This window comes from Pseudophryne corroboree, chromosome 6 (assembly GCF_028390025.1).
Source record: "Pseudophryne corroboree isolate aPseCor3 chromosome 6, aPseCor3.hap2, whole genome shotgun sequence".
NCBI lineage: Eukaryota > Metazoa > Chordata > Amphibia > Anura > Myobatrachidae > Pseudophryne > Pseudophryne corroboree.
The window spans coordinates 293,083,669-293,107,023 of NC_086449.1; the positions used below are offsets into that span (position 1 = coordinate 293,083,669).

General features: G+C 46.1%; 1 protein-coding gene across 6 annotated transcripts in view; it reads right to left on the bottom strand.

Moving 5' to 3' along the window:
• Window positions 1–23,355, bottom strand: part of NEDD4 (NEDD4 E3 ubiquitin protein ligase) — a 470,501-nt gene that overhangs the window by 85,644 nt on the left and 361,502 nt on the right. For all 6 annotated transcript variants that reach the window (XM_063926139.1, XM_063926140.1, XM_063926138.1 and 3 more), the window contains 5 exons: window positions 8,592–8,669; window positions 7,955–8,009; window positions 7,185–7,243; window positions 3,350–3,415; window positions 1,680–1,909 (listed from right to left, as the gene is read on the bottom strand). In XM_063926139.1, the coding sequence (XP_063782209.1) occupies window positions 1,680–1,909; window positions 3,350–3,415; window positions 7,185–7,243; window positions 7,955–8,009; window positions 8,592–8,669 (488 nt within the window). The remainder of the gene's footprint in view (window positions 1–1,679; window positions 1,910–3,349; window positions 3,416–7,184; window positions 7,244–7,954; window positions 8,010–8,591; window positions 8,670–23,355) is intronic.

Consider the following 23,355-nt stretch of genomic DNA (forward strand, 5'->3'; position numbering starts at 1 on the left):
TGCTGAACAGGTAACACCTAACAAAGAACCTGCAGAAAGTCACCGCACAGAGGCGGGCGCCCAATATCCCTTATGGACTACGAGAAAAGAATTTAACGGTAGGTATTCAAAATCCTATTTTGTCTAGCATCCATAAGGGATATTGGGGACACATTAGTACGATGGGGATGTCCCAAAGCTTCCAAAACGGGCGAGAACGTGCGGAGACATCTGCAGCACCGCCTGCCCAAACTGGGATCCTTCTTGGCCAGGGTATCAAACTGGCAGAAATTCACAAAAGTGTTCTTCCCTGACCAGCCAGCAGCTCAGCATAGTTGCAAGGCCGAGACACCATGGGCAGCCGCCCAGGAAGAGCCCACCGATCTAGTACAGTGGGTATTAGAGACTCACTGTTATGTACAATGTAATTCCCTCAGAGGAATAATATCTGTGCACAATTAGCGGTTCACTCCCTAATTAACACCCTGTACCAGTGATCCAGCGTGTGACAGTCTGGAGGAGCTGTGTGAGGCTGTTGCTGCTTATGCAGAGGAAGGCGCCAAAATGCCACTGAGCCAGCTCTGATGTAGCTCCGCCCCCCATAATGGCGCCGGAGTTACATAGTCATATTTATACTGGCCCTGTCTCCTAACTACGCTGTAGCCTTACATGAATGCTTGGTACAGCCATCGCTAGCCAGTCTCACGCAGGGACTATAGCGGGTCCCCCCCAGGAGGGACCCGTATGCCTCACCCACGCTTCTGCCACACCAAGAACTGCGGGACCCCCCTAGCGGGCTCCCCGGTGAGTACTCACCACCGACGATCACCTTCAGGCAGTGTTAGGAGTGTGCGGCTTGCTGCGGTTGCGACAGCCAAGGCGCAGTGCCGCACTGAACAAACAACCCCTCAGGACGGTGGTCCTGCAGTGGGGAAGTGGCTCTGCACCTTATGAGGCCGGTGACCTTCCCCTCCCCTAACTCCCACGGTTCAGGTATGCTATTTGCCCAAACAGCATACTGAAAATAAACAAAAGTTTAAAATGAAATGAAGAAAACACTGGAGCTGCAGAGTGTGCAACCTCTCCTGAGGGCACTTTTTTCTAAACTGCCTGTGGGAGGGGACATAGAGGGGAAGAGCCAGCATACCCAGTGGAAGAAATTTAAAGTGCACTGGCTCCTTTGGACCCCGTCTATACCCATCGTGCTAATGTGTCCTCAATATCCCTTATGGATGCTAGAGAAATCTTGTATATTCCATGTTATGTGACAAATGTGAACCCTTGCGGGCTTGTTTAGCTTGCCACACTTCGGGATAGATAGCTTTCCATGTGAACCTGTTGGCCTTTTGTACCCGTCGACCATATGGTGTTGACCAATACATTGTTGACCTATCAACCAGATACCGAGCACAGTAGAGGCATTGGGTGGGTGGCCTGCCCACTCCAGGCTCTGCAGCGTCTTTTACTTTAAAACAGTTTTTACTAGGACCATGGAACGCCAATGCAGTCACAGGGTATATGCATGTATGCACTCGGAGGGGTGTCAGCAGTTTGAAATGCACCAGATACAATACAGTATGTAGAGAAATGTTAGACACACACAACAAAAATAGGTCTGCCTTACAAAATAGTAATATCTTCATGATTTCAAAAAAATTATCTACTACTAATTCTTTTTAAAATCTACTAAATATACTCACGCTGCAGAATACTCAAAGAGGCCATAATAAGGGTTAAACATTTCTTTAGAAATCAGAAAGAACCATTCTCTGGCAACTCCCCCGTAATCCAAGCCTTTTTCACTGTCAAATTCAATCCAGAGACGTGCTTTAAGCAGCTCTGGCCTCTTTACGGATATTATCTTTCTGTAAGAATCTTCAAAAATGGCCGTACGGCGCAGCTTCATTTCAAACCGATTAGGGATATCAAGCTATGAAAACACACAAAGAAAAACAAAAATCATTCTCTTTAAAATATGCCTTTTACCTGGCCTAAAGCAAATATGTTCAAATAATCATTATGAAGGTAAATCAGGAAACATTCCTATGACTAACATCAAATGATTATCCACTGCGGACACATTAACGGACCTATTTGTCACTGTTAATTTGTATGGACACCATGTAAAACTGCAGATTCTGGATGATCATGAGAAATAGGTATTGGAGGCAAGCGTTAAAGTAGGAGATATCTGTGGTAATTAAGGACTTAAGTAATAGAAGAACAAATCTGTGTCATTCTTTTATTACCTATGCTATTTTGAGTGGTTGTGGATATTCACTCACGCACAAAGTGTAGCTGCACCCAAGGTTTTTATTGCACACTATTTAAAGTATTTTTTATCATTGTAATTAAGGACTTGCATAACACTACCATTCCCAAAAATCTGTGGAGGAAATGCGATGAGTCCGATTCAGCTTAGCACCTATAGCAAATGCCACTGTAAGATTAAGGTAAGTCTTCTGCTCTTCAGATACATGCTGGACAAAACCATATGAAGATTCCACGGCTGAAAACCCTTCCTCTTTGTCGACAAATAACACATCATTAGTGTTCACTCCATCTGCGGGATGTAATGGAGTCTGAGATCGCTGGAGATGTGGGATACCGGCCGATCTCTAACTTATTAAGGGGCAAACACTTACAATGCAAAACCACGTCTTGTACAGTGATTGCCCCTTTAAAAAAAGTCGGAGATCGGCCGGCATCTTGCACCTTTGACGATCTCAGACTCCATTACATCCAACCATAGGGGCGGTGCTGATCAGTGAGGAGCTCATATGTAAATTTTGGAGCATAAAATTTTAGACATGATGTATCGCTACAGTAGCTTTAGTGGTACATCATGTCTAAAATTTTGCCCTTCAAAATGTAAATATGCGCTCCTCACTGATCAGCACCCCGCACCTAGAGTTAACGCTACATCATCACATATATATGTTACATTGCACCTTACCTGTTAGCACATTGAGCTGATCTCATGTGGCGGTATCGGAATCCCGGTGGTCAGAAAACAGACAGTGGCATTCCGAAGCGCAGAATCCCAACACCTGCTAGGTAAGTATTCTAACCCTCTCCACCCGCAGCCTGACCCAAACACCCCCCCCCCCTCCCCGGCAGCCTAACCGCAATCATCCCTGACATACTTACGATCGAGATGGCAGCAGTCGGAATTCCAGCACCGGCATTGTGATAGACATCGGGACCCCAACATCGGTCTTCTGACCAGTGTCAAGTTTCTGGCATCTGTATCCCGACTGCTGCCATCCCAAACGCTGGTACGGTAACGGGATCTCAATCTCACAAGGAGTGGAACCCTACATCTACACTGATATATTTCTAGACAACAGACGGATTAGCGCCAACTTACCTGCTTCTTTAACTTTTTACGAAAGTACTCATATTTTCTTTTGTAATCCCGGGAATAAGGCACAGCCTTTGAAGGTAAAAAAGTAAAATTCAAATATTTAGATAACTGCTTTGATTTACATAGTACTGAAGTGCAAAAATTAGTCAATTAACCGCTTACACCAAGAACATCGTGCTCTCTATATAGTTATACTGTTACTGTCATTCACTGTCTCTAGCTTTTGTGCCTAGTGTAGCAGGGTTTTTCAAAATTACTCACTTTTTGACATATATCGCAAAATTTGTGATTTCTCTTACAACATGACTGTGTGGAAGAAGTTATGTCATCAAAACTGATCGACTATAGGATGGCAGTACACTGCTTTTTAATAAGGGCGGTACTGGTGAACAGCCTGTGGTAAGGCATTTCGCCCAGGCAGGGCAGTCTGGTGACATTACGATGTAAGATAATAGATCATGTGCCCGGACCTCCTTGATGGGGTTGGGCGGAGGGGGCGCTGGTGGCAACAGAGCAAGGCTATTATTACAACTTGAATGTAGATTGATCCATCGCTTAGGGACCCTAGCACCCAGAGTGTTAAATGAGACAATGGGGCAGCGGTAGTTCTTGTAGTCAGGTGGTACTGCAGAACTTCAGTGTTTACAGATGCCTACTAGCAGGGAAATTCTGGTAATTTATACACTGCCTTTTTATTGGTGCTGTTAACTTTCATGGTCATTTTTTATAGCACGCAGCCATGTTAGCCACTATTAGAATGCCTCGTATATGTACGCGAGCTAACCCTCATGGATTGCATTTTACAACCTCTTCATTGCATTCAATAATTTTCTGCAGAAATGTACTGATTAGTTTTGTACTGAATTGTGCATTTTAGGTGATTTATCTATTATTATATCTTTATCTACTTTATACAAGTGAAAATTTGTCCTTTCGTCTGTGTTTCTATACAAATACACAGTTTACAAGCGAAGATTGTGAAATTTGACATACAAGCGTATTAAAACAAGACGGTGGGACAGCAGCACAGAGTTTTTCAGCAGCCAGCATAACTCTGAAATGCCTGGAGCAATTTACACCAAACTTGCTACACAAATGACTTACACTCTAGGAACAAACTCTGTGGGGGTTAGACACCCCTAGCACCCCTATGGGTGGGACAGCATCACAGAGTATTTCAGGAGGCAGCATAACTCCCGAATGCCTGGACCAATTTACAACAAGCTTGGTACACATATGCCTTACAATACTGTGGGGGGAAGACACCCCTAGCTCCCCAAGGGGTGAGGCAGCAGCACTGAGTATTTCAGCAGACAGCATAACTTTGGAATGCCTGCAGCAATTTACAACAAACTTGGTACACATATGACTTACACCAGAGCTGGCCAAACCAGTCCTCGAGATCTACCAACAGTTCACATTTTCCAGACCACCGAGCTGGTGCACAGGTGTAGTCATTACTAATTAAGATGTGCTGCATTCATTCCTAACTGACAATTATACAGATCTCCAGAAGGCCTGGAAAACATGAACTGTTGGTAGATCTCGAGGACCGGTGGGACAGCAGCACAGAGTTTTTCAGCAGACAGCATAACTCTGAAATGACTCGAGCAATTTACACCAAACTTGCTACACAAATGACTTACAGTCTGGGAACAAACACTCTGGGGGTAACACACCCCTAGCGGTGGGCCGGCAGCATAGACTATATCAGGACATGCATGATATGTCAGTGATGACAGGGCTGCATGTGGCAGTGACACGATATGAGGAGGGGAATGGAGGTAGCAGTAAGCCAAACACTGAGAATATATAGTGGGAGGAGCAGGGACCCCAGCAGCACAGAGTAGATCAGGAAATACATGATGTGCTGCGCTATATAAGAAACTGTAAATAAATCGATAATTTCGCAGGGGCACTGACATGATATGAGGAGGGGAATGGAGGCAGCAGGAAGCCACAGACAGAGTTGTATAGTGGGAAGAGCAGGGTCCCTTGGGGGACCAAAAAGGGGTCCGGACACTACACAAAGTGAGTCTGGGAAGCAAGATATGCCTATATACTAGATCACAGGTTCTCATACTCTGTCCTCAGGATCCCACACAACGCATGTTTTGTAGGTAACCCAGCAGGTGCACAGGTGTACTACTCACTCACTGACACATTGTAAAAAGTCCACAGGTGGAGATAATTATTTCACTGGCGATTCTGTGAGGAAACCTACAAAACATGCACTGTGTGGGGTCCTGAGGACCGAGTTTGAGAACCTATGTACTAAATCTCTAACCAACGTAAATTAACAAACTATCATTCTAATTTACCATCCTCAGCCCGTAGCAAAGCACGGGTACTCAGCTATCTACAATGTTATTTATACTGTGTGTTTAATAGTTACATTTATTTTTGTAAACAAAAAATTCTTAAAATCCTGGGCAACGTCGGGTACTCCAGCTAGTGTGTGTGTATGTATGTATATATATATATATATATATATATATATATATATATATGTTTTTCTTTTATACAGATGTGTCCTCTTGCATCCTTGTTGCAGTCATGCTAAACAGACCTTGAAGTCGCACCATGCCATGGCGGGACTCGGTAGCGCCAAGAGTCTTTTTTTTTCTACTTTTTATGACGAACATGCATCTTAGCAGCAAAGTAATGTAATAGGACGCACAAGCAGCCTCTGCTGATTAAAATGATTTGCAGCATGCCTATATTGTGTGTGTCATTGCAGCTCTATCGGCATCCAAAATGCCAAGTTACCGTGTTTTCCATGAAAACACTGTAGCATAGCATTTTGTATGCAAATACAGTCGCAGTCACACACAGAAAATATTGATTTGTTTCAGAATTCTCTTCTGTTCATTCACTTTGCATTTTGAATCAGATCCAACTCTCTACATCCTAATAGTAGGCAGGCACTATATTTTTTTTACATGCGATTATACTATATATATATATATATATATATATATATATATATATATGGTTTTGTTTTGTTTTGTTTGCTAGTCCCCACGCATTAATGGATTTTTGTTTAATTAAGTTTTATGTCCGATGCCAACAGGAGATCTAACCTAGATCGGGTAGCTCTCAGTATTGTTATAATTATGACATGGGTTACATTTATTATCTTAGTCATTTTCTGTATTATGTATTCAATGCTTACATATTCATTGTTTTATTTACCCCAGCAGCCATCTTACATATTGTGTATTATTTAGATTTTAGGAACAAGCAGGCAGTAGTCCCATGTAAGGCATAACAAAACTTTATGCAGAACTAATGTATGTTGCATCGGATTGATGCCTTTGAAGACACAGATGTTACTGAATTTACTGAATGACGAATCCTTAATAAATACTATTTTTTTTTTTTTAAAGAAATATTTTGAACTCTTCAATTGGAGAACCTGCGCCAGAAAGGACTTTGTCTACTCTGGCTCTATAGATAGTAGACTCCCAAGTTGTGAGTGTAAATATATCTGGAGAGCAACGCATTAATGATTGGTTCTAGATTACAGTGTTGGACACCACAAGTGTCATTAGCATGACTATAACCAAAACTGGAAAATGAAAAGCAAAGAAATGGTAATTATCCACATCCTTAGCACAAAACTTCAATTATTAACACACAAAAATGTTTTACATAGTTGCACTTTATAAAGTATACATGCTGTGGGTTTCACAATAAAGGCGGTTTTACATAATGCCACAACTCTACCACTTCTTTACTTTTGAAAACTTGACACCAGTGTAAACCACATGCGACCTGCACCAAACAAAACAATTAGGCTGCAAAGCCTTTATTGTGAACACTATTAGAAACTTACTGGTCCTGTTATTGCGACAGTCAGTAAGCGTGGATCCTCCCACTGAGTTCTTTTTGTGTCTGAAACAAATATGAAAAAAATCCTTTATCTTAATATAAATGTGCTTTAAAATGTGCTATCTAAATAAAAAGAAAGAGTGGTTGAGAAAAGCGCTGGTACTTAGTAAGACAATGATACCAAATTAAAATACTTTTGTTTTATTAAAATTTACTGTTATGACAACACATATATTACATTAAAACATATACATATAATAATAATCACCACCAGCCAGTGATACCTATAAAACAATGCAGTACAATTACTCATTAAATAGTTCCCTATTCCAGGGATACACAATAGAACTTGATACCAAGTAGCAGCTGAAAGAATGTGTCTCTTGCTTCAATATTACTTTGTAGCCTGACGTTACAGTAAAGAAAGCAGTTACAGTAGTTGGCCACAAGGTTCCAAACATTCTGTTGTTAATCCTCCATATATATCATGGCCATGATTAAATGATTAGTAAGAAGACATAAGTATAACTTGTATAATGTTCATCAAACCGATGGTTACAGTAATTGGCAGCAAACAGCATAAATGGACTATTGGAGGATTAACAGAATGATTGGAACCTTGTCTTACTAAATACCAGCGCTTTTCATAAACCTTCTTTCTTGATTTTCTTACGGGTTGGGTATACCCATTGAAAGGCGGCAGGTATTTGGTCGCTAATAGGCACTGGGCTATATCTATTTTGTTTTTTTCTAAATAAAAAGAATCTGCCTTACTGTGATCAATATAGAATACTCGGCCATCACTGTGAGTTCTCTCTTCCCAGCCAGGCTGCAAGGGAGAATAGTAAAATATTTAGCAGTAGGATATAACATACACATACACCAAGAACTCCCAGAACATGCTTACTACTGTATATACAAACTTACTTTTTCACAAAAAAGTGAATGTCCCATTACCAAAACCTTCCTATGTACAAGTGGTGGCAACAGGAAGGCGTTCACCTGCAGCTTCAGCTCAATACTACCAACAGGATATATTCTCTGCTTTGTTATTAAGAGACTTCTGTGTCATGTGACCTCCTCAGCACCACAACTAACTACAGGGGAAACAGAGCACAGTACACCTCCTGCACCCCCACTCCTTCCTCTGTGGGCTCCGGCCGTGCAGGTATTTTTACCCATGTGGGGAGGTGTAAGTGACACATGTGGGGTAGGAATCTATAGGACTTGTTAGTATGACGGATTTTGGGATGCTAATGTTATTTAGGGCCTGTCTAGTTCTTTCTAGAAGTTAAGGGTATTATGCATTCCTTTGAATGCTGGAGGAACATACAAGTCTCTCTTAAAATATAATTTGAATATTTAAATTTTTTTAAATTACATTTATTTTATTTTTGTATTTTTCACTTACTGGTAGTTGACCCAGATCTGCAAGATCGATAGGTGGCCTTGGCCTTAGTTGAACTGGAATTCTCAACCGTGGGTCATCCTATAATACATAAAATTGAAAATCAAGTTAGCTCACTGTTGTCACTAAATATGGATTGTTCTTGCAAAATGCACTCTTGTTCGGCTCTATTATTTAACTAATAAGTGAGCTGTTTGGCCTTAGGAAAGGCAGAAATAATGTAGCCTGAGCACAGACTGAACAATGCTTATAACTTGATCACATGAAACACCTACTGTATAAAACCAGAGACTAAGGGGTATATGCAATTCCGGACGAATTGCGCCTTTTTTTCCGCCCGTTTTTAAATTCGACACAATTCGATCGTCGAATCCCGGCCAGCGGGTGCCGGAATTTGAAATATTCAATTAAAAACTGATTCGACAGTCCCGCTGTCGAAAAACGGACCAATTGACGGATAAGTGCGTCCTGGATTCGACTTTTCGGACGGCACAAAAATGGTTAAAAAACCCTGAAAAAAATTGCGTGGGGTCCCCCCTCCTAACCATAAGTTCTTTGAGCCGGTCCTGGTTGTAAAAATACGGGGAGAAAAATAAGATTTTACTTACCGGTAAATCTATTTCTCGTAGTCCGTAGTGGATTCTGGGGACTCCGTAAGGACCATGGGGAATAGACGGGCTCCGCAGGAGACATGGCCACTTTAAGAAAGAATTTAGATTCTGGTGTGCTCTGGCTCCACCCTCTATGTCCCTCCTCCAGACCTGTTAGAGAAACTGTGCCCGGAAGAGCTGACAGTACAAGGAAAGGATTTTGGGAATCCAGGGTAAGACTCATACCAGCCACACCAATCACACCGTATAACTTGTGGTAACTTTACCCAGTTAACAGTATGAACAATCACAGAGCATCAGATAAACTCTGATGCAACTATAACATAACCCTTATTTAAGCAATAACTATATACAAGCATTGCAGAAGAAGTACGCACTTGGGACGGGCGCCCAGCATCCACTACGGACTACGAGAAATAGATTTACCGGTAAGTAAAATCTTATTTTCTCTAACGTCCTAGTGGATGCTGGGGACTCCGTAAGGACCATGGGGATTATACCAAAGCTCCCAAATGGGCGGGAGAGTGCGGATGACTCTGCAGCACCGAATGAGCAAACACAAGGTCCTCCTCAGCCAGGGTATCAAACTTGTAGAACTTAGCAAAGGTGTTTGAACCTGACCAAGTAGCCGCTCGGCAAAGCTGTAATGCCAAGACCCCTCGGGCAGCCGCCCAAGAAGAGCCCACCTTCCGTGTGGAATGGGCCTTAACTGATTTAGGCAGCGGCAACCCAGCCGCAGAATGAGCCTGCTGAATCGTGTTACAGATCCAGCGAGCAATAGTTTGCTTTGAAGCAGGCGCCCCAAGCTTGTTGGAAGCATACAGGATAAACAAAGATTCTGTTTTCCTGACCTTAGCCGTTCTGGCTACATAAACCTTCAAAGCCCCAACCACATCCAGTGACTCGGAATCCTCCAAGTCAATGGTAGCCACAGGCACCACAATAGGTTGGTTTATATGAAAGAATGAAACCACTTTCGGCAGAAATTGTGGGCGGGTCCGCAATTCTGCTCTATCCGCATGGAAAACCAGATAAGGGCTTTTATGTGCCAAAGCCGCCAATTCTGACACACGCCTAGCCGAAGCCAAGGCTAACAGCATGACCACCTTTCACGTGAGATATTTTAACTCCACGGTTTTTAGTGGCTCAAACCAGTGTGACTTCAGGAAACTCAACACCACGTTAAGATCCCAAGGTGCCACCGGAGGCACAAAAGGGAGCTGAATATGCAGCACTCCCTTTACAAACGTCTGAACTTCAGGAAGAGAAGCCAGTTCTTTTTGAAAGAAAATAGACAGGGCCGAAATCTGGACCTTAATGGAACCCAATTTTAGGCCCAAAGTCACTCCCGACTGTAGGAAGTGAAGGAAACGGCCCAGCTGGAATTCCTCCGTGGGGGCATTCCTGCTCTCACACCAAGCCACATATTTTCGCCATATACGATGATAATGTTGAGCCGTCACATCCTTCCTAGCCTCTATCAGCGTAGGAATGACCTCATCCGGAACGCCTTTTTCTGCTAGGATCCGGCGTTCAACCGCCATGCCGTCAAACGCAGCCGCGATAAGTCTTGGAACAGACAGGACCCCTGTTGCACAAGTCCTGTCTTAGAGGCAGAGGCCACGGGTCCTCTGTGAGCATTTCTTGCAGATCTGGATACCAAGTCCTTCTTGGCCAATCCGGAACAATGAGTATTGTTCTCACTCCTCTTTTTCTTATGATTCTCAGCACCTTGGGTATGAGAGGAAGAGGAGGAAATACATAGACCGACTGGAACACCCACGGTGTCACCAGTGCGTCCACAGCTATCGCCTGAGGGTCTCTTGACCTGGCGCAATATCTCTGCAGCTTTTTGTTGAGGCGGGATGCCATCATGTCCACCTGTGGCAGTTCCCACCGACTTTCAATCTGCGTGAAGACTTCTTGATGAAGTCCCCACTCTCCCGGGTGGAGGTCGTGCCTGCTGAGGAAGTCTGCTTCCCAGTTGTCCACTCCCGGAATGAACACTGCTGACAGTGCGCTTACGTGATTCTCCGCCCAGCGAAGAATTCTGGTGGCTTCTACCATCGCCACCCTGCTCCTTGTGCCGCCTTGGCGGTTTACATGAGCCACTGCGGTGATGTTGTCTGACTGAATCAGAACCGGTTGGTCGCGAAGCAGGGACTCCGCTTGACGTAGGGCGTTGTATATGGCCCCTAGTTCCAGGATGTTGTTGGAAATTTCTTCCCTGTGTGACTGCCCCCCACCCTCGGAGGCTTGCATCCGTGGTCACCAGGACCCAGTCCTGAATGCCGAATCTGCGACCTTCGAGAAGGTGAGCACTCTGCAGCCACCACAGGAGAGACACCCTGGCCCTGGGGGATAGGGTGATTAACCGATGCATCTGAAGATGTGATCCGGACCACTTGTCCAGTAAGTCTCACTGGAAGGTCCTCGCATGGAACCTGCCGAAGGGAATGGCCTCGTATGAAGCCACCATCCTTCCCAGGACTCGAGTGCAGTGATGCACTGACACCTGTTTTGGTTTTAATAGATTCCTGACCAGTGTAATGAGCTCCTGAGCTCTCTCTATCGGGAAATCAACCCTTTTCTGGTCTGTGTCTAGGATCATGCCTAGGAGAGGCAGATGAGCTGTAGGAACCAACTGCGACTTTGGAATATATAGAATCCAGCCGTGTTGCAGTTACACTTCCATAGAAAGTGATACGCTGTTCAGCAACTGCTCTCTTGATCTCGCTTTTATGAGGAGATCGTCCAAGTACGTGATAATAGTGACACCTTGTTCCGCAGGAGCACCATCATTTCCGCCATTACCTTGGTGAATATTCTCGGGGCCGTGGAGAGACCAAACGGCAACGTCTGAAATTGGTAATGACAATCCCGTACCGCAATTCTGAGGTACGCCTGATGAGGTGGATAAATGGAGACATGAAGGTATGCATCCTTTATGTCCAGAGTCACCATAAAATCTCCCCCTTTCAGGCTTGCAATGACCGCTCTTAGCGATTCCATCTTGAACTTGAACCTTTTCAGGTATATGTTCAGGGATTTTAAATTCAATATGGGTCTGACCGAACCGTCTGGTTTCGGGACTACAACATGGTCGAATAATAACCCCCTCCTTGTTGAAGGAGGGGAACCTTGACCACCACCTGTTGAAGATACAATTCGTGAATTGCAGTTAACACTGTTTCCCTCTCGTGGGGGGAAGCCGGCAGGGCCGTTGGTGAGGGGGCATCTCCTCAAAGTCCAGCTTGTATCCCTGAGACACAATATCTATTGCCCAGGGATCTAACAGGGAGTGAACCCACTTGTGGCTGAACTTATGAAGGCGTGCCCCCACCGGGCCTAGCTCCGCCTGTGGAGCCCCAGCGACATGCGGTGGATTTTGTAGAGGCCGGGGAAGACTTCTGTTCCTGGGAACTAGCTGTGTTGTGCAGCTTCTTTCCTCTGCCCTCGCCTCTGGCAAGAAAGGACGCACCTCGGACTTTCTTGTTTCTTTGTTCTAAAGGCTGCATTTGATAATGTCGTGCTTTCCTAGGCTGTGCAGGAATAGAAGGCAAAATATCAGAATTACCAGCTATAGCTGTGGAGACCAGGTCCGAAAACCCTTCTCCACACAATCCTCAGCCTTCCATATGCCTCTTAAGTCGGCATCATCTGTCCATTGCATATTCTACAGGACACGTCAAGCAGAAATCGACATAGCTTTGACTCTAGGACCCAGTAGACTCATGTCTCTTTGGGCATGTTTATATATATATATATATATATATATATATATATATATCTATCTCTTAAGACAGCATCTTTAATATGTATATCTCCATATCTCTCTCTCTCTATATATATATATATATATATATATATATATATATACATACTAGGGTCTCAATCTCTGCTGATAAGGTACCTGTCCACGCTGCCACAGCGCTATAAACCCATGCCGACACAATCGCCGGTCTGAGTAGTGTACCAGAATGTGCACGCTATCTGCAGGATCCCTGAGAATAGCTGTTACGTCAGGGCTACCTTTTGGGCAAACGTGACACCCTAGGGGAAGATTCCCATCGTATCCTGGCCCTAGTGGGGAAAGGATACTCCCTGAGAATTCTTTGTGGGAAACTGCAGTCTCTTGTCTGGAGATTCCCGCTCTTTTTCATCATGAGAGGAGGGAAATTTACCTCAGCTTTCTTCCCCTTAAACATGTGTACCCTTGTGTCAGGGACTGATGAGTCATCAGTGATATGCACATCATCTTTTATTACAATAATCATATATTGAATACTTTTCTGCCATTTTGGCTGTAACTTTGCATTATCGTAGTCGACACTGGAGTCAGACTCCGTGTTTATATCAGTGTCTATTATTTTGGATAGTGAGCATTGAGAGACTATGAAGGTCTCTGCGACATAAGGACAGACATGGGTAGATTTCCTGTCTGTTCTCTAATCTTTTGTGCAATAAATTCACCTTAGCACTTAATTACACATATCCAAACAGGTGTCGGCGTTGTCGACGGAGACACCCCCTCACACATATATTTGCTCCATCTCCTCCTTAGGGGAGCCTTTTACCTCAGACATGTCGACACACACGTACCGACACACCACACACTCAGGGAATGCTCATCTGAAGACAATTCCCCCACAAGGCCCTTTGGAGAGACAGAGAGAGAGTATGCCAGCACACAACCCAGCGCTATAAACCCAGGAATAACACAGTAACTTAATGTTAACCCAGTAGCTGCTGTTTATATTGATTTTTGCGCCTAATTATGTGCCCCCCCTCTCTTTTTACCCTCTTCTACCGTGTATCTGCAGGGGAGAGGCTGGGGAGCTTCCTCTCAGCGGTGCTGTGGAGAAAAAACATGGCGCTGGTGAGTGCTGAGGAAGAAGCCCCGCCCCCTCGATGGCGGGCTTCTGTCCCGCTTTCATGTACAATTTTTGGCGGGGGCTCATACATATATACAGTGCCCAACTGTATATATGCAAACTTTTGCCAAAGAGGTCTCTAATTGCTGCCCAGGGCGCCCCCCCCCTGCACCCTGCACCCTTACAGTGACCGGAGTATGTGGGTGTAGTGTGGGAGCAATGGCGCACAGCTGCAGTGCTGTGCGCTACCTCAGTGAAGCCTGGAGTCTTCTGCCGCCGATTTCGAAGTCTTCTTGCTTCTTTCACCCGGCTTCTGTCTTCCGGCTCTGCGAGGGGGACGGCGGCGCGGCTCCGGGATCGGACGACAAAGGGTGAGATGCTGTGTACGATCCCTCTGGAGCTAATGGTGTCCAGTAGCCTAAGAAGCAGGACCTATCTGCAGAGAGTAGGGCTGCTTCTCTCCCCTTAGTCCCACGATGCAGGGAGTCTGTTGCCAGCAGAACTCCCTGAAAATAAAAAACCTAACAAAATACTTTCTTATAGCAAGCGCAGGAGAGCTCACTAAAGAGCACCCAGCACGTCCAGGCACAGATTCAAACTGAGGTCTGGAGGAGGGACATAGAGGGAGGAGCCAGAGCACACCAGAATCTAAATTCTTTCTTAAAGTGCCCATGTCTCCTGCGGAGCCCGTCTATTCCCCATGGTCCTTACGGAGTTCCCCAGCATCCACTAGGACGTTAGAGAAATTGACAGGGAATCCCCGTATTTTTAACACCAGCACCGGGCTCCACTAGCTGGAGAGATAATGCCACAGCCGGGGGATACTTTTATATCGGTCCCTGCGGCCGTGGCATTAAATCCCCAACTCGTCACCCCTGGCCGGGGTACCCTGGAGGAGTGGGGACCCCTTAAATCAAGGGGTCCCCCCCCCCTCCAGCCACCCAAGGGCCAGGGGTAAAGCACGAGGCTGTCCCCCCCCATCCATGGGACCCCTTTCCCCGAATGCCGAGACCCCCCGTGACTCCTGTCACAGAGGGTCCCTTCAGCCAATCAGGGAGCGCCACGTCGTGGCACTCTCCTGATTGGCTATGCGCGTCTGAGCTGTCAGACAGCGCATTGCACAGCCGCTCCATTATCTTCAATGGTGGGAACTTTGCGGTCAGCGGTGAGGTCACTCGCTGTCAGCCGCTGACCGCTAGTAACCTCACCGCTGACATGGGACACATGGGACCCCTTTCAGTCCGTGGTCTGGGTATGCGGTTTGTTTTTTGCCAAGTATGTGAATTACAAAAAAGAACAGGACACAAGCTACACTGGATTTAGGTGAGTATAATTTTATTTTCAGGTACCCCGTGGATTCTACTTGGAGAAGTGGACAGTCGGCGTGTGAACATAGGTAAGTATGTGTGTGTCGGCATGTATGTAATAAAGTTTTACTTTCACGGTGTGCGTGTACTGTTTTTATTTGGGTATTTTTTTTGCAGTAGAACTACAGGTACCAGCGTGCCCGTTCCCCCCCGCATGCTGGTACTTGTGGTTCTCCAAGTACCAGCTTGCGGGGAAGGCTTGCTGGGACTTGTAGTTCTGCTACAAAAAACAATATTCTTTTCTTTGACACAAGGCTATCAGCCCCCCAACCGCATCCCATGGATGGGAGAAACAGCCTCGGGCTTCACCCCTGGCCCTTGGGTGGCTGGAGGGGATCCCTTGATTTAAGGGGTTCCCACTCCTCCAGGGTACCCCGGCCAGGGGTGACTAATTGGGGATTTAATGCCACGGCCGCAGGAACCGATATAAAAGTGTTCCCCGGCTGTGGCATTATCTCTCCAGCTAGTGGAGCCCGGTGCTGGTGTTAAAAATACGGAGGACCCCTACGTCTTTTGTCCCCCGTATTTTTTGCACCAGGACCGGACGCAGAGCCCGGTGCTGGTTCTAAAAATACGGGGGATCCCCTGTCAATTCCCCCCCCGTATTTTTACAACCAGGACCGGCTCAAAGAGCCAGAGGCTGGTTATGCTTAGGAGGGGGGACCCCACGCATTTTTTTTCTTGATTTTAACCCATTCCCACTGAAAACCATGCTCTCTCTATTTTAGTCAGTTAAAAAAAAATATATTCTTTTAAAAAATATATAAATAATACTTGTGTCTCCTAATAGACAAACCAAGTACATAATCCCTTCTAATATAAATAGATATGCTATTAGCAATAAAAAAAAACAAGTTTTTAAATTTAATAGATTCCGCCAGCAAAGTGAGGCGGAATGAAATTGACGAAATTACTGTCGAAAAGCACTGTTGTCGAATCGACATTCTTCAATTGAATATACTTTTGTCGAAAAGCCGCATTTTTACCACTGCAGACATGTCGAATTTTAAAAATGTCGAATTGCAATAAGTCCAATCTGAAACGTCCGTTTTTTTTGTCGAAAAGTACTGTATCGCATTGTCGAATCCAATTCGACATGTTTTTTTTGTCGAAAATGCCCCGTTTTTCGACTTTTGCGACAATTCGACCGCAATTGCATATACCCCTTAGTGTTAGGCTCCATGGGATCTCATTAAAACATACCTATCACTACAAAGTACTACTGTAGCTTGAAATAGCATTAGAAATATATATGAATTCTCAACCGGTATCCGGACTCCAGGTCGACAGCACAAAGGTCGACACACCTTAGGTCGACGCCAATTGGTCGACACACCTTAGGTCAACATGGACAAAAGGTCGACAGGAACAAGGTCGACATGGAAAAAGGTTGACATGGAAAAAGGTCGACATGAGTTTTTCACGATTTTTTCTTTTTTTTAACCTTTTCATACTTAACGATCCACGTGGACTACGATTGGAACGGTAAAGTGTGCCGAGCGAAGCGGTAGCGGAGCGAAGGCACCATGCCCGAAGCATGGCGAGCGAAGCGAGCCATGCGAGGGGACGCGGTGCACTAATTGGGGTTCCCGGTCACTCTACGAAGAAAACGACACCAAAAAAACATAAAAAACTCATGTCGACCTTTTTCCATGTCGACCGTGTTCCTGTCGACCTTTTGTCCATGTCGTCCTAAGGTGTGTCGACCAATTGGCGTCGACCTAAGGTGTGTCGAACTTTGTGCTGTCGACCCTCAGTCCCAGACCCTCTCAACCATGCATGAGAACTACACTTTAATAGAGGAAAAAATAAGATTTTAAACCTACCGGTAAATCTTTTTCTCCTAGTCCGTAGAGGATGCTGGGGACTCTGTAAGGACCATGGGCAATAGACGGGCTCCGCAGGAGACATAGGCACTAAAAAGAACTTTAGGTATGGGTGTGCACTGGCTCCTCCCTCTATGCCCCTCCTCCAGACCTCAGTTAGAGAAACTGTGCCCAGAGGAGACGGACAGTACGAGGAAAGGATTTTTGTTAATATAAGGGCAAGATTCATACCAGCCCACACCATCCACACCGTATAACATGGAATATACGAACCAGTTAACAGTATGAAACAAAACAGCATCAGCCCGAGACTGATCAAAACTGTAATATAACCCTTATGTAAGCAAACTATATACAAGTCTTGCAGAATTTAGTCCGCACTGGGACGGGCGCCCAGCATCCTCTACGGACTAGGAGAAAAAGATTTACCGGTAGGTTTAAAATCTTATTTTCTCTTACGTCCTAGAGGATACTGGGGACTCCGTAAGGACCATGGGGATTATACCAAAGCTCTAACACGAGCGGGAGACTGCGGATGACTCTGCAGCACCGAATGAGCAAACATGAGGTCCTCCTCAGACAGGGTATCAAACTTGTAGAACTTTGCAAAAGTGTTTGAACCCAACCAAGTCGCTGCCCGGCAAAGCTATAACGCCGAGACGCCTCTGGCAGCCGCCCAAGAAGAGGCCACCTTCCTAGTGGAATGGGCTTTTACCGAATTCGGTAACGGCAATCCAGCCATAGGATAGGCTTGCTGAATCGTGTTACAGATCCAGCGAGCAATAGTCTGTTTAGACGCAGGAGCGCCAACCTTGTTGGCTGCATATAGGATAAACAGGGACTGTTTTCCTAACCCGAGCCGTTCTGGCCACATAAATTTTCAATGCCCTGACCACATCCAGGGACTCGGAATCCTCCACGTCCCTTGTAGCCACAGGCACCACAATAGGTTGGTTCATATGAGAAGGAGAAATCACCTTAGGCAAAATTTGAGGACGAGTCCGCAACTCAGCTCTATCCACATGGAAAATCAGGTAAGGGCTTTTGTGAGACAAAGCCGCCAACTCCAAAACTCGCCGTGCCGATGCCAAGGCCAATAGCATGACCCTTTCCAAGTGAGATACTTTAATTCAACTGTCTGAAGAGGTTCAAACCAGTGAGACTTAAGGAACCGTAACACCACGTTAAGGTCCCATGGTGCCACCGGGGGCACAAAAGGAGGCTGGATATGCAGCACCCCTTTCACGAAAGTCTGGACTTCTGGAAGAGAAGCCAATTCCTTTTGAAAGAAAATGGATAGGGCCGAAATCTGAACCTTAATGGAGCCTAATTTTAGGCCCTCCACTCCAGTTTGTAGGAAGTGGAGAAAACGGCCCAGATGGAATTCTGCCAGAGGAGCAGTCTTGGCTTCGCACCAAGACACATACTTCCTCCAGATACGGTGATAATGTTTCGATGTCACCTCCTTCCTAGCCTTTATCAGAGTAGGAATGACCTCCTCCGGAAAGCCCTTCTCCGCTATGATCCTGCGTTCAACCGCCATGCCGTCAAACACAGTCGAGGTAAGTCCTGGAATAGACAGGGCCCTTGTTGTAACAGGTCTTCCCTGAGAGGAAGAGGCCACGGATCTTCGGTGAGCATCTCCTGCAGATCCGGATACCAGGCCCTTCGAGGCCAATCTGGAACAATGAGAATTGTCCGAATTCCTCTTCGCCTTATGATTCTCAGTATCTTTGAGATGAGAGGAAGAGGCGGGAACACATAGACCGACTGAAACACCCACGGTGTCACCAGTGCGTCCACTGCAAACGCCTGAGGGTCCCTTGACCTGGCGCAATATCTCGGAAGTTTTTTGTTGAGGCGTGAAGCCATCATGTCTATTTGAGGCAGTCCCCACTGACTTACAATCTCTGCGAAGACTTCTTGATGAAGTCCCCACTCTCCGGGATGCAGATCGTGTCTGCTCAGGAAGTCTGCTTCCCAGTTGTCCACTCCCGGAATGAAGACTGCTGTCAGAGCGCTTACATGACTCTCCGCCCATCGAAGAATGCTTGAGACTTCTGCCATTGCCACTCTGCTCCTCGTGCCGCCTTGGCGGTTTACATGAGCCACTGCTGTGATGTTGTCTGACTGAATTAGAACCGGTAGATCTTGAAGTAAGGTCTCCGCCTGACGAAAGCCGTTGTATATGGCCCTTAATTCCAGAACGTTGATGTGTAGACAAGCTTCCTGGCTTGACCACAGACCCTGGAAGCTTCTTCCTTGTGTGACTGCTCCCCATCCTCGGAGGCTCGCGTCCGTGGTCATCAGAACCCAGTCCTGGATGCCGAACCTGCGACACTCTAGAAGGTGAGAACTCTGCAGCCACCACAGGAGAGACACCCTGGCCCTGGGGGACAGGTGGATCATTTGATGAATCTGTAGAAGTGACCCCGACCACTTGTCAAGAAGGTCCCACTGAAAAGTCCTGGCATGGAACCTGCCGAATGGAATGGCCTCGTAAGACGCCACCATTTTTCCCAGCACTCGAGTGCAGTGATGTACCGACACCCTGTCCGGCCTCAACAGGTCCCTGACCAAGCTCTGAAATTCCTGGGCCTTTTCCATCGGGAGAAAGACCCTCCTTTGTTCCGTGTCCAGAATCTTGCCTAAGAAAGGCAATCGGGTTGTTGGAACTAACTGTGACTTTGGTAGATTTAGAATCCAACCGTGTTGTTCTAACACCCTCAGGGAGAGTGATACGCTGTCTAGCAATCCTTCTCTCGATCTCGCTTTAATCAGGAGATCGTCCAAGTACGGGATAATTGTGACACCCTGCTTGCGCCGGAGCACCATCATCTCTGCCATTAATTTGGTAAAAATCCTCTGGGCCATGGAAAGCCCAAACGGCAACGTCTGAAATTGGTAATGACAAACCTGCACTACAAATCTCAGGAACGCCTGATGAGGTTGATAAATGGGGACATGAAGGTATGCATCCTTTATGTCTAGGGACACCATATAATCTCCCTCTTCCAGACTTGCGATGACCGCCCTGAGCGATTCCATCTTGAACTTGAACCTCTTTAAGTATAGGTTTAAGGATTTTAAATTCAGAATTGGTCTGACCGAACCGTCCGGTTTCGGGACCACAAACAGGGTTGAGTAATAGCCCATCCCCTGCTGCTGCAGGGGAACTTTGACCACCACTTGTTGAAGGCACAACTTTTGAATTGCTGCCAAAACTACCTCCCTCTCTGGGGAAGAAGTCGGCAGTGCCGATTTGAAAAACCGGCGAGAAGGCACCTCTTCGAATTCCAGCTTGTACCCCTGGGAAACAATGACTATTGCCCAGGGGTCCAGAATGAAACTAGACCTGGCTGAAAAGACGAAGACGTGCCCCCACAGGAGCGGACTCCACCCGCGGAGCCCCAGCGTCATGCGGTGGATTTAGTAGAAGCCGGGGAGGACTTTTGTTCCTGGGAACTGGCTGTAGCTGGCAGCTTTTTCCCCTTGCCCTTACCTCTGGCAAGAAAGGAAGTTCCCCGAGCTCTCTTGGATTTATGCGGCCGAAAGGACTGCATCTGATAATGTGGCGCTTTCTTAGGCTGTGAGGAAACATAAGGTAAAAAAGTTGATTTACCAGCAGTAGCTGTGGAGACTAGGTCCGCGAGACCTTCCCCAACAACTCCTCACCCTTGTAAGGCAAAACCTCCATATGCCGTTTCGAGTCGGCATCACCCGTCCACTGTCTGTTCCACAGTGCTCGCCTGGCAGAAATCGCCATAGCGTTCACTCTGGACCCCAGTATGCCTATATCCCTCTGAGCCTCTCTCATATAAAGGACCGCATCCTTAATATGGCCCAGGGTCAATAAAATAGTTTCCTTATCCATCCTATCCATATCAGCAGATAAGGTATCGGTCCACGCTAGTACAGCGCTACAAACCCAAGCCGACGCTATTGCCGGTCTGAGTAATGTACCGGTATGTGTGTAAATTGACTTCAAGGTAGTTTCCTGCTTGCGGTCAGCAGGATCCCTGAGGGCAGCGGTATCCTGAGACGGCAGCGCCACCTTTTTGGAAAGGCGCGTCAACGCCTTGTCCACCCGTATCCTGTCCTTGATCGGGAAAGGATACGCCATAAGAATCCTTTTGGGAATCTGCAGTTTCTTATCTGGAGTTTCACAAGCACTTTCAAATAACTCATTTAATTCAAAGGAAGGTAGAAAAGTAACCTCAGGCTTCTTTTCTTTAAACATGTGGATGTTAGGATTAGGCACCGCGGGGTCATCTATAATATGCAGCACATCCTTTATAGCAATAATCATATAATAAATACTCTTTGCCAACTTTGGCTGCAACCTCGCATCATCATAATCGACACTAGAGTCAGATCTGTGTCGGTATCTGTGTCAACTATCTGAGAAAGTGGGCGCTTTTGAGACCCCGAAGGCCCCTGTGACATAGGGAAAGGCAGGGTCTGACTTACCGTACCGTCCCTGGACTCTGCTTTGTCCAAACGTTTGTGCAATAAATTCACATTTGCATTTAAAATATTCCACATATCCATCCAGTCTTGTGTCGGCGTTGCCGACGGCGACACCACACTCATGCGCTCCACCTCATCCCTAGGAGAGCCTTCCGCTTCAGACATGCCGACACGCACGTACTGACACACCACACACTCAGGGAAAGCTCTATCTGGAGACAGTTTCCCCACAAGGCCCTTTGGAGAGACAGAGAGAGAGAGTATGCCAGCACACACCCAGCGCCAATAACCCTGGAAAAACAAAAATTTACCCAGATATAGCGCTTTTTATATATATTCACTGCGCCAAATTATGTGCCCCTCCCCCCTTCTTTAAAACCCTCTGTCACCGGTGATCAGCAGGGGGGAGTCCGGGGGGCCAGCTTCTCAGCGTATGCTGTGGAGAAAATGGCGCGCGTGAGTGCTGAGGAAGAAGCCCCGCTCCCTCAGTGGCAGGCTTCGGTCCCGCTTTTTAAAAAACAAACTGGCGGGGATACTCTGAAATACCACTAAATAGTGTAAATCTGAACATAGCCAGTCCTAGAGGTATACATCGCTGCCCAGGGAGCCCCCCCCCGCGCCCTGCACCCCACAGTGTGCGCTGTATGTGTGTTCTGTGTGGGAGCAATGGCGCGCAGCGGTAACACTGCGCGTTACATCATTGAAGATCTGAAGTCTTCTGCCGCCTCTGAAGTCTTCTATCTTCTTATACTCACCCGGCTTCTATCTTCCGGCTCTGCGAGGAGGACGGGGGCGCGGCTCCGGGACGAACCACTAGGGGAGACCTGCGTTCTGACTCCCTCTGGAGCTAATGGTGTCCAGTAGCCTAAGAAGCAGAGCCTATCATTTAAGTAGGTCTGCTCCTCTCTCCTCAGTCCCACGATGCAGGGAGCCTGTTGCCAGCAGGTCTCCCTGAAAATAAAAATCCTAACAAAATACTTTCTTTCAGGAAGCTCAGGAGAGCTCCATGTAGTGCACCCAGTCTCCTCTGGGCACAGTATTAAACTGAGGTCTGGAGGAGGGGCATAGAGGGAGGAGCCAGTGCACACCCATACCTAAAGTTATTTTTAGTGCCCATGTCTCCTGCGGAGCCCGTCTATTCCCCATGGTCCTTACAGAGTCCCCAGCATCCTCTAGGACGTAAGAGAAAGAACCCTAAGTATTATTTAGTCCCACATAAAAAAAGACTCAATCATAAGTGAAGACATTTCACATATGTATAACACTACACATTTAAATAGAACTAGAAATTGCTGGATATTGATCATAAGGCACAGATCTGGTGAAATTAACATAAAATAAAAACTACCGGCATGAATCAAACATCTTAACATAAATCTTTTTTTTTTGTTTCCTTTTAACACACAATAAAAATAATGTATCTTCTACTGCTTCATACTTCCTTTAACTTACTAAAGCTAGCCATACATCAGACCAACTTTTCTCCAACACTCCAAACTTCCAACCATCCAACTTGTCTGTTCAACTAAAACAGTGCCCCATACATCTCACCAACTTTTTACCAGTGCTCCACACATCTAACCAACTTTTCATCAGACCAACCAACCTTCCAACTTCTG